This window comes from Salvelinus fontinalis, chromosome 19, assembly GCF_029448725.1.
Source record: "Salvelinus fontinalis isolate EN_2023a chromosome 19, ASM2944872v1, whole genome shotgun sequence".
In the NCBI taxonomy this organism is placed as follows: Eukaryota; Metazoa; Chordata; class Actinopteri; order Salmoniformes; family Salmonidae; genus Salvelinus; species Salvelinus fontinalis.
This window is the reverse complement of record NC_074683.1, coordinates 10,532,171-10,544,785: the sequence shown is the minus strand read 5'-3', so window position 1 is coordinate 10,544,785 and position 12,615 is coordinate 10,532,171. Positions and strand designations below refer to the sequence as shown.

Genomic DNA, 12,615 nt, shown 5'->3' with positions numbered 1-12,615 from the left:
GGAAGACACGGCGTGCGTCCCAAAAGGCACCCTATTCCCTACCTGGGTCCTGGTCAAAAGTAGGGCACTACATAGAGAAAAGGGTGGCATTTGGGACTCTGGCGCAGAAAGGGGACCAGGCAGCCACAGTTCTGTACCATCACAACACACAGACTCCAGCACCATAGCACAACAACAGTTAGAGGATCTCAGGGTCCCAACAACACCAACACTCACTCACTCACTCTCTCACTCACACAATCTCTCACTCACTCACTCACTCACTCACTCACTCACACAATCTCTCACTCACTCACTCTCTCACTCACTCACTCACTCACTCCCTCACTCACACAATCTCTCACTCTCTCACTCACTCTCTCACTCACACAATCTCTCACTCTCTCACTCTCAGTCACTCGCTCACTCACTCACTCACTCACTCACTCACTCACTCACTCACACTGAACCACAAAAGCGAGTCACGGTGGAGGAAGTCTGTCTCTCAAAACAAAGCCAGGAGGGTAGGCATTGTTTATGTGGATTATCTCGTGCCTTGTTTTAGTGACCTTATGTCGCTAAACTAGATTACATTCATAATCGACCTAATCTAGATGAGACAATGAAGCATTATCTTTTCCCAGAGAGAGACGGGGGGAGGGAGGGGGGCGGTTATAAAGAGGGGGAGGGCAGAAACCAGAAGAAATCAGTGTGATGACCAGTAGGCTACATAACAATCAGTCCTTTTCAGAGAAGACACATCGTGCGTCTACTGATCGTGGAGACAGCCTTTTTCTCAGCAGCACTGAGTAGCAAGCACTCAGCCTTTCAATTGTTTTCACCTCGTTCAATTGTTGACAAGTTACATTGTCATATTATGAATCTAACTGTTGCTGTTGTAGTCGTGTGGTCACGACTCGTGACTACCGCGGGTTTAAGGTCAGGTCACACCTCCGCCACCTCCACGCATCACAAATGGCACCCTATTCCCTTTACAGGACATTACTATTAAGTGTCCCATGCCCTTAAAAGGAGCCCTTTTTATTAGCAACACAAGTCAGAATGCAGCCACGCCATAGTCAGACTGAGAGGCCCAGTTCATTAGGGCGCAATTCCGCTTAAGCCCTCAGTGTTTCAATCCGTTTTCGTCCCTTCAGTGCCTAATGAATGGGACCCTGCTCTCAGACGAGCATGTCCCTTGTTAGTGATTGTCACAGTACTTCTGAAGGCCTGGCTGTGTGTCATGCACGGTGCAATCACAGCCCGTTAAAGTAATTGGCCCCGTAAATAGACACGATGCTGGTGGAGTCGCTAATAAAGAGTGTGAGAAAGAGTGTGAGTGAGTGAGTCCTTTGCTCATAAATATGAGAGAGAGAGAGGAGTGGCTGTCATTAGTCAAACATGCTGTATTGTCTCTCAAAAAGACGGCTCTGTTTCCCATCGCTGTCGAGTGCAGATGAAGGCTCCAGCATGCTGAATAGGTGGCCCACTTTTGCACTGGTGGCGGTGAGAAAGGTAGAAATGGTCTTTTGATCATCGTCAAGGCCCTCCCTGGTAGGGAGGAGAGGGGAAGAGAGGGGAGCTGCCTATGTGTCTTTATATGTGTGTGTGTGCGTGTTGCTGTATTCCACAGTACCACCAAGGCTTTGAAGTCCCCCAACCGGCTCATCGCTATTCCTCCCAGTGACTGATGGGAAGAGAGTGAGAGAAATGTGGGGGAAATCTAAAATATCTCTCTCTCTCTCTCTCTGGCTCTCTCTCTGGCTCTCTCTCTGGCTCTCTCCCTGGCTCTCTCTCTCTCTCCCTTTCTCTCTGTCTCTCTCTCTGTCTCTGTCTCTTTCTCTCTCTCTGGGGCTCTCTCTCTGGCTCTCTCTCCCTCTCTCTCTCTCTCTCTCTGGCTCTCTTACCCTTTCTCTCTCTCTCTCTCCCTTTCTCTCTGTCTCTCTCTCTGTCTCTCTCTCTCTCCCTCCCTTTCTATCTGTCTCTCTCTGGCTCTCTTACCCTTTCTCTCTCTCTCTGTTTCCACCCTCTATCTCTGTCTCTCTCTGTCTCTCTCTCTCTCTCTCTCTCTCTCTCTCTCTCTGGGGCTCTCTCTCTGGCTCTCTCTCTCTCTGGCTCTCTTACCCTTTCTCTCTCTCTCTCTGTTTCCACCCTCTCTCTCTGGCTCTCTCTCTCTCCCTCTCTGTCTGTCTGTCTCTCTCTCTCTCTCTTTCTGTTTCCACCCTCTCTCTCTCTCTCTCTCTCTCTCTCTCTCTCTGGATCTCTCTCTGGCTCTCTCTCTCTCTCTCTCTCTGGCTCTCTCTCCCTCTATCTCTGGCTCTCTCTCTGGCTCTCTTACCCTTTCTCTCTCCCTCTCTGTTTCCACCCTCTCTCTCTGCCAGCACTTATTTCAAGCTTTTTATTATAGCTAGATCTTGTGTCGGACCCTTGGCACTTGACGTGTATCTCAATGATAATATGGCTGAATCCCAGACAGTTCTGTGTGTCTGATGTTTGTTGTGTATCTCACGCTATGGGCCCACATACTGTTTGTGTGACTAGCATTGTTCTTGGACTAACACGGGGTGTTATTTCTCCTTCCAGGTGGGTGAGAGAATTCCTCAACGAAGAAAACAAAGGCCTGGATGTTTTGGTGGAGTATCTTTCTTTTGCGCAGTACGCTGTCACGTAAGTCCCCTGGCTCTGTTCACCCTATAGATGCACCCCGTCTAGCGCAGGCCAGACAATGAGCACAATGGCCCTTTTCTGCCTAATCAATGATGCATTTCCTCGACAATGCTGCTCCTGCTGCCTCGTTCTCAGAAACACCGAGTCACTGGTCGAATGTGGTGACCGAACGGCTCCCGGGACACTGACTGCATCCCATTCACTATATAGCATACTACTTTTGACCAGAGCCCTATGGGACTCCCTATGGGCCCTGGTCAAAAAGTAGTGCACTACATAGGAAATAGTGGTGACATTTGGAACGTAGACATTTGCTCTGTTTGGCATGTAGATTCTGTTCATAGACAGCCTGATCACAAGGTTGCCATTCAGAGCCAATGGCATTTTTTTTTACGTGGCGGTTACATTTGAAATGTACGTTCGGACCCTATGTCACTAGTCTGTCCAACGCGTATCAAATGGTTACCCCATCAATGCGTGTTTACCTTGATTCACTTGGTACAAGTTAGTCCCCTGCCTTTCCATTAGAAAATAGCCACATCTATTTGGGAATTATTGCCCTGCTGAAATCTGAAATAAGAGCATCTCCACAATGTTGCACTTAAGCCGAATTTGTATACACTTCTACCTACTGATAATGTGTTAAACAGACCAGGGCTGTGTCCCAAATGGCACTCTATACCCTATGTAGTGCACTACTTTTACTACCTATGGGCCCTGGTCAAAACTAGTACACTTAAAGTTAATTAGTTGCCATTTGGGACACAGACATCGTCGGACTGTGATCAGAGAAGTGCAGTGATGTATTACGATCTCTTAAGTCTCCTGTCCTGTGTGTCCCCCCTCTCCAGGTTTGATGGCGACAGCGTAGAGGACAACCCGGAGAAGTCGGTGGACAAGCCCTGGAGCAGATCCATAGAGGACCTGCATGGGGGGAGTAACTTCCCGTCCCCCGTCAGCGGGAACAGCATCTCCCGCTCCGGGCGACACTCCACGCTACGGTAAACCACACGCCTCAATACCGTACCTATGCTTGAAAAATGTGGATAACATTTCAAAAAAGAACTCCCAGATTTTCCAGTTATCCCAGTTTGACGTTTCCTAGAATCAAGAGGGAATAAGCATGACATCCGGAGTCCTCCAACCATGATCTCTGGAAAACCTGGGGATTTTGGGAAAGTTGCCAGACTCTAACCATACATTACAGGCTAGAAGCTACTGTAAGGCTACACCACAATGATAACGTAGTCAGAATTCTGTATTTAAAACTTGATATTTGTGGTATCTATAAGGAATGGTTTGAAAAGTCATGATTGTGGTTCACTTAGTCTGGATTGTTATAGTCCCCTAATTTGATGCTCTGGGTTCATTCACGTGGTTGTCACGAACCGGCGCGAAGTCCGTAACAAAAAGGGAGACAATGTGGAGATAAGGAATAACAAAAATATATTTATTAACTGAGTTAACGTAAAGACAATTAACAGTGGTGTGTGTAGTCAGTAATCAGTAGTGTAAGTGAGTGTTCACGTGCATAAATGTGATAATGAGGGGTATTGAAAGGTGCCAAAGTAAACAAACAAAACAACCACAAAAATGCCACAACCAAAATCTAACAGTGTGTCTGCATGGAGAGAGTCTCCTCAACGAATGGGGAAGAGGTGTATTTATCCCGGGACACACCCAGGCCCAGGTGTGTCCCATTCCGCCCACCGACATCCTATTAAGGAAAACAAGAGCAAAGAGAAAGAATTCGGCAGACAGAGTGGGAGGGTCGTCACATGGTTGTATCTGACGGTTCTGAAAGCGCACACATTTCATGTGATGTCTGAAAAGGCCGTTTGTTGTGGTCATGAGGTCCTGAAGGCTTTAAATGGCTTAAGACACGTTTCAGTCTGGCACGGATTGGCAGGATGGAGGATGGGGTGGGTTTGTTTTCCATGGATACGTTCCAAATGGCACCCTATTCCTTAGATAGTGCTTTTGCCCAGAGCCCTATGGGATTCCCTATGGGCCCTGGTCAAAAAAAAGGTCACTACATAGGGAATAGGGTGCCATTTGGAACGTATCCATGGAAACCAACCCCCCCCCCCATCCTCCATCCTGCCAATCCGTGCCAGACTGAAACGTGTCTTAAGCCATTTAAAGCCTTCAGGGCCTCATGACCACAACAAACGACCTTTTCAGACATCACATGAAATGTTATGGATTATGATATCTCTACCGCACATTGCTGACAATGGGGTTTTCATAGCTATTGAAAAAGACGGAAATCCCCATTTTCTAACAATATCTTTTCCACAGGAATTTTACAAATATGATATGTTATGTGATGAATATGATACGAATGATACACATTTTTTATAATTGGGCCAACATTGAACATTGAAAATGTCCCCCTGCTTACGTTAAACCATGTTCATCCAATTATGCCTATTTCTGACTGTGTGTGTTAATCCCTGCTGTCGTTTCAATGATGTGCCAGGTTGTTATTCCCATTGACTTCTCACATAGACGGCTAATCCTTCTGTCTGACTGTGGGTAACTCACAGGTTTTACGAGAACCGTTGCACAAAGAAAACCTTTCTCACCATGTTTCACTTGTCTTCTCAATCCCAACCAGAGGTGGCTGGTGGGAGGAGCTATAGGAGGACGGGCTCATTGTAATGGCTGGAATGGAATCGATGGAACGGTGTCAAACACATCCATCAAATGGAAACCACGTTTGACATCATTCCATTTATTCCATTCCAGTCGTTACAATGAGCCCATCCTCCTATAGTTCCTCCCACCAGCCTCCGCTGATCCCAACACTATCCTAATTCACATATGGTGGATTAAGCTACATTAATTTTCAATTAATCTCAACTCACTACTCATGAGCTTCTTCTGTAAGGCTAGTGTGTGTGTCCCAAATGTCACCCTATTCCCTGTATAGTGCAAAACTTTGATAGCTAATAGGGTGCCATTTGGGATGCATGCAGTGTGCTGGCACGTATGTACAAGGGGCTGTGGGGCTACAGTGTTAATATTCCTGTCTATCAGAGTTTAGATCAAATTAAAGATCCTATAGGAGACTGAGACTGAGGCTATGTGTGTGTCCCAAATGGCACCCTATTACCTATATAGTGCACTACTTCTGTAGTAGTGCCATTTAAGTGGCACTATACAGTGCATTCTGAAAGTATTCAGACCCCTTCCTCTTTTCCACGTTTTGTTACGTTATAGCCTTATACTAAAATGGATTAAATTATGTTTTTTCCTCATCAATCTATACAAAATATCCCATAATGACAGTGAAAACGTGTTTTTAGACATTTTAGCAGATACCTTATTTATGTTAGTATTCAGACCCTTTGCTATGATACTCGAAATTGAGCTCAGGTGCATCCTGTTTCCATTGATCATCCTTGATGTTTCTACAACTTGATTGGAGTCCACCTGTGGTAAATTCAATTGATTGGACATGATTTGGAAAGGCACACACCTGTCTATATAAGGTCCCACAGTTGACAGTGCATGTCAGAGCAAAAACCAAACCATGCAGTCAAAGGAATTGTCTGTAGAGCTCTGAGACAGGATTGTGTCGAGGCACAGATCTGGGGAAGGGTACCAAAACATTTCTGCAGCATTGAAGGTCCCCAAGTACACTGTGGCCTCCATTAGAACCACCAAGACTCTTCCTAGAGCTGGCCGGCCGGCTAAAATGAGCAAGGGCCTTGGTCAGAGAGGTGACCAAGAACCCAATGGTCACTCTGACTGAGCTCCAGAGTTCCTCTGTGGAGATGGGAGAACCTTCCAGAAGGACAACCATCTCTGCAGCACTCCACCAATCAGGCCTTTATGGTAGAGTGGCCAGACGGAAGCCACTCCTCAGTAAAAGGCACATGACAGCCCGCTTGGAGTTTGACAAAAGACACCTAAAGGACTGAGAACATGAGAAACAAGATTATCTTGTCTGATGACACCGAGATTGAACTCTTTGGCCTGAATGCCAAGCGTCACATCTGAAGGAAACCAGGCACCATCCCTACGGTGAAGCATGGTGGTGGCAGCATCATGCTGTGGGGGATGTTTTTCAGCAGCAGGGACTGGGAGACTAGTCAGGATCAAGGGAAAGATGAATGGAGCGAAGTACAGCAAGATCCTTGATTAAAACCTGCTCCAGAGCTCTCAGGACCTCAGACTTGGGTGAAGGTTCACCTTCTAACAGGACAACAACCTTAAACACACAGCCAAGACAACGCTGGAGTGGCTTCGGGACAAGTCTCTGAATATCCTTGAGTGGCCCAGCCAGAGCCCGGACTTGAACCTGATGAAACATCTCTGGAAATAGCTGTGCAGCGATGCTTCCCATCCAACCTGACAGAGCTTGAGAGGATTTTCATTGAAGAATGGGAGAAACTCCCCAAATACAGGTGTGCCAAGCTTGTAGCGTCATACCCAAGAAGACTCGAGGCTGTAATCGCTGCCAAAGGTGCTTCAACAAAGTACTGAGTAAATGGTCTGAATACTTATGTAAATGTGTTATTTCTGTTCATTTTATTTGATTAATTTGCACAAAAAAAAAATCTAAAACACTTTTTTTGCTTTGACATTATGGTTTATTGTGTGTAGATTGATGAGGGGGAAAAACGATGCGCTGTATGTGAATGTGAGCTGTATGAAGGTGACAGTGACAGCTGTGATGTTGACTGGTGTTCTGTCCTGGCCTTCGTCCTTTAGTTTCCTGCTCTGTGCTCCACTCTTCAGCAGCAGCAGGCAGGTCTACTTAAGGTGTCGCTCATGGTGCTGTCTGATAGTTCTAGATGCCTGCAGCACCACCCCACCCCCCACCTCAACCCCCCTGGCTCCCCTACCTACCTACCTGCCACACACACTCGCACGAACATGTGCGCACACACGCATTCACACACACACATACCGGGGTTTCCGTCAGGACAATTTGGCGCCGGACAACGTGACTGGCAAGATTTTTTTTTATCGGACATTTGAGAAATGTACCGGACGTTAATATGCATTGGGTGCGTAACACATTATGGCGTCCACCCACGGTGCTCAAAATCACATTTAGATTATTGTAATTCATCTTAACGGAATAGGAATTAGCCTGTAAAGTTTTCAGAATATAAAATAGAATGATGCTCTTTAACCAAAATGACAGTTTTTATTGAAAAGCATAACATTGCCCGTTGCGTCTTCATCCCTTCTATAAATCATAAATGAATATCATAATAAAAATAAATACAAAAATTAGCCTTGAAGAACTAGTCTCCTACACGACTTCAAAATATAATATTTGTATAATATAATTTGCCAACGACCTGTCCTATAGGCTATTTGTATAAAATTGTAATTAATAAATAACCAAACACAGCTGTTTTCAAATACAATCAAGGCCTCTCTGATTTAATTTAGCAGCAGGTTAGGAAAATGAACATAGCAGGTTAGGAGATTTAGGTTAGGAAAGGGTTAGAGTTAGCAAAAAGAAAAATTGATACTGAACAAAAATATAAACGCAACATGCAACAATTTCAAAGATTTTACTCAGATTTATTGAAATAAATTCATTAGGCCCTATTCTATGGCGTGGATCTGAAAACCAGCCAGTATCTGGTGTGACCACCATTTTGCCTCATGCAGCGCAACACATCTCCTTCAGATAGAGTTGATCAGGCTGTTGATTATGGCCTGTGGAATGTTTTCCCACTCCTCTTCAATGGCTGTGCAACATTGTTGGATATTGGCGGGAAATGGAACACGCTGTTGTACACGTCAATCCTGAGCATCCCAAACAAGCTCAATGGGTGACATGTCTGGTGAGTATGCAGGGCATGGAAGAACTGGGACATTATGTTCTACACAACAGCTCTGGTGGACATTCCTGCTGTCAGCATGCCAATTGCACGCTCCCTCAAAACTTGAGACATCTGTGGCATTGTGTTGTGTGACAAACTGCACATTTTAAATGGGCCTTTTATTGTCCCCAGCACAAGGTGCACCTGTGTAATGAGCATGCCGTTTAATCAGCTTCTTGATATGTCACACCTGTCAGGTGTCATCTTGGCGAAGGAGAAATGCTCACTAATAGGGATGTAAACAAATTTGTGCACAATATTTGAGAGAAATACGGTTTTTGTGCGTATTTCTGGGGTCTTTTATTTCAGCTCATGAAACATGGAACCAGCATGTTGTGTTTATATTTTTGTTCAGTGTACTTTTGACAAGCTGGATCCCTTCTAGCCATGACCGAGCCGGCCCGCCCCACTCCCCATTCCCACCGCGATTCAGCAACACAGCAGTGTAAAAAGTACACTCTAGTCAGCCACAAAATGAAGAAATTATCATGTTGGACAATCAAATTTGATATTAATAAACAAAATGAGGTTTACAATGCTCCTGTGAGACGAGGCCCGCGCCATACATTTACAAAAGCACTTGTTTCCAAAGCTCAAATTATATCTCACTCTTTTTACAGTTCTACTGGATGATGTTAATAAATGTTATGTTTATTGTAATTTGAACTATTGTGGGGTCGAGACTCGTGTCATGTGTGATATACGTGGCTTATAACTCTTATTGACAACTCTGTTTCCTACTATAGACAGTTGGCTGCCTAGTGATCGATAACAACTCTGTTTCCTACTATAGACAGTTGGCTGCCTAGTGATCGATAACAACTCTGTTTCCTACTATAGACAGTTGGCTGCCTAGTGATCGATAACAACTCTGTTTCCTACTATAGACAGTTGGCTGCCTAGTGATCGATAACAACTCTGTTTCCTACTATAGACAGTTGGCTGCCTAGTGATCGATAACAACTCTGTTTCCTACTATAGACAGTTGGCTGCCTAGTGATCGATAACAACTCTGTTTCCTACTATAGACAGTTGGCTGCCTAGTGATTGCAACATTGTAATGTGAAAAGTCGGCGACGATTTTTAGTTTCCAAGCGCTACTGAATAAGTTCAACTGAAATGCACCAATTGCGCATGATACACACCATTACTCTCCTCCAGTCTATCAATCCATTCCAAATCTTTATACTATACATGACACGGGCGGCATGTGTTGATCTGGCCTAGGGCGGCAGCAGAAGTGCTAGGACTGGGCCTGACGAACACTATAATTTGCCTCTAATTTACTTGCGTTTGCGGTGGACCTTGGCCCGCTCAAAGACAGCCGCTGCTGTTGGGAAGCCAACTCCTTGGAGCAGTTTGACGCACATCACCCTCATTACTTTGTCCTTAAGAAGGCGTGATCATGAGGCTGTCTTCATTCTGTTTTGGAAGAAAGAATCACCTCTCGGCAGGCACACTGGAAACAGAGCTAATCAACACAATCTTCACCAATTTTGCCCAGTCAGGGTTCACGTAGCTGAAGTCCCTTAGACCTCCAGTCTTTTGCGTGAGTAAGAATAGAAACACATCAGACGCTAATGTCCCAGCAGCTTGAGGATTTATTAGCCTATGAAGTATATTTGCCTTTGACGTTGGAGCACATCCACTGGTATTTCCATCAATGAATAAAAAGCACTATTTTTACTATGGAATTATTTTTTTCTCACAGCAATTTGGACAGCAATTTCTTTTTTATCGTCCTAATAAAATAAAGAAATTGGCCAAAAGACGGTATTTACCAGCTAACAGAAACCCTGACACACACACACACACACACACACACACACACACACACACACACACACACACACACACACATACTACCTGCTTCCATTACCAAGCTGTGGCCCAGTGTGTGAAGGGGAGCGAGGGGAAGTTAGGCCTATTTGTCCTGCTGCTACTAACTCTATTGTGCTTACTGTAGAAATTAGATTTCTGTTCCCATTTAGAGCAAATGGCTGTTTGTACTGGCATTGTTCCCCCTCTGTATATTGCTAGTTGTTCAATTAGTAACTGGCAGTAAACCAAACCCTTCTGTACATTCTTTAGTTTCCTCCTAACACAGACTGACAAGTCAAGGTAATTAACATTAGCAATATTAGTATTTATTCATTTTTCCAACATACAGAAACTTAGCCTTGTTGTAACAATTTCACCCCTTCCAAGTCAATCATTGTTGTCACTTTTCTGATGTCATATTAAGAATTCTATGTATTTTTCTGAAAACCTCACTTGCACACGTGAAGGACACCAAGCTCTTTAAAATGCCCAAAGTGTTCTCAAGGACGATGGTATGTCTTCTCTTTTTTTCCCAGATCTCCTTATTCAGGCTAGCCTACTGTAGTTTATAGTTGTGTTTGTCAACATGTTGTTGTACTGTGGTGAGACGCGATTTAGAGTGCATGTGCGTCCCAAATGGCACCCTGTTCCCTGTGTAGTGTACTATTTGGCCCTGGTCAAAAGTAGTACACTGTACAAGGCATAGGCTGCCATTCGGGACTCAGCCTTAGACTAGGTAGCTGTAGTGTTGAAGTAACGTCCATGAAAGCATAGCTCGAAGCCTTTGTGGAATTTTCATTGGGTGGAAGTTGGTACACCACCACCAGGCCTGTCAACGCAAGCCTACCGTGCCTACATTGCAACAGGGTGAATGACTGTCTCCTTTTACTCATAGTCAAGTCATCACACATCATTCCATCTGTATGATTTAAGAAACAATGTGCTCTCAAGTCACTGGCGGCATCCCGAGTGGCACCCTATTCCCAATGTGGTGCACTACGTTTGACCAGAGCCCTGGTGAAAAAAGTAGTGCACTATGTAGGGAGTAGGGTGCCATTCGGGATATAGATCCTTTCCCTCAGATGTGTTACTCTACCTATTGTCCCCGCTGCCTGGTCGCAGGCTGAGGGCTGGAGATGGTTTGGTGTAATGAGGGGAAAGAAAAACAAGAGCTTAGTTCTCGAAGAACACCGCCGTCGCCTGCTGGGTGAGGCAGCGTTCCAATTCTGTCACCGTCTCGTGAAGCGAGCTCATTTACGCGAGGACACTTGTTTTGTCTGTCACATGCACCTAAATAGAACAAAGAGCACACATAAACATACACACACACACACACACACACACACAAAGACAAACAAAGTCACGCATACACTCACTTACTATTCTAGATATTTTACATTTACTACACGCAGACGTCATAACTGCTTGCTGAATAGCTCACATTGATGTAACCGGTGAGACGTGTCTGACAATGAAGACCAATCATCTACTGTGGTTTACTAGATTGTTTAGACAACAGACTCTGCCAATGCCGTGACTGAAGACTGGCCCTAAGGCATCGGTGCTAACATGAGTCAGTGTTTGTGTGCATCGGTAGCCTCAAGGAACCTTTTCCCAGAACCATTGCTAGTAGTTAGAGCCTTGTGACAGCGCTGAAAATATCACGTCTTATGTCCCTGGCTGGACAGAGCTGGTCTGTGCTGTACTGGACCGTGTTCAGTAGCACACACACATGCACCCGCACACTTGAACAAACACACACACACTCCCACTCTCAAGCACTCTCCTTTCATTGTGAGAAAGGCGTCAGCGGGAAAGGCTCCCCTCTTTGCCGTTTTATCTCCACAAAGCCGGCCTGGTCGCCGCCATGCATGCAAATGACTTGCTGCCGTTGTACTAGCTGCAAGCGATATCTTTGTGCGGGATAGTTCAATTCCCCTTTGGCCTCTGAGTGAGGCAGTAGATTACACAACTCTTTGTGTCCTGACAAGTTTGATTTCTACAGTTCACAGATGACACGTTTTCTTGTTCACCAAGCGCTGCGTCTTTGTTTGTATCGACTCAGACCTATGGTGCTTACTGTGAAAACTCTCCTGTGTCCGTATGTTTCAGTTGCAACACGTTGCCGAGCCGGAGAACCTTGAAGAACTCCCGGCTGGTCTGTAAGAAGGATGACGTTCACGTATGCATCATGTGCCTGCGAGCCATCATGAACTACCAGGTGAGAGTCTTGACTTTATCCACATTTTGTTACGTCACAGCCTTATTTTAAAATGTATTAAATTATTGTTTT

General features: G+C 45.1%; 1 protein-coding gene across 6 annotated transcripts in view; it reads left to right on the top strand.

The window, feature by feature from the left end:
- Positions 1-12,615, top strand: part of LOC129816347 (formin-like protein 2) — a 91,280-nt gene that overhangs the window by 51,945 nt on the left and 26,720 nt on the right. For all 6 annotated transcript variants that reach the window (XM_055870732.1, XM_055870730.1, XM_055870733.1 and 3 more), the window contains exons 5-7: positions 2,563-2,646; positions 3,498-3,647; positions 12,435-12,543. In XM_055870732.1, coding sequence (XP_055726707.1) covers positions 2,563-2,646; positions 3,498-3,647; positions 12,435-12,543 — 343 coding nt within the window. The remainder of the gene's footprint in view (positions 1-2,562; positions 2,647-3,497; positions 3,648-12,434; positions 12,544-12,615) is intronic.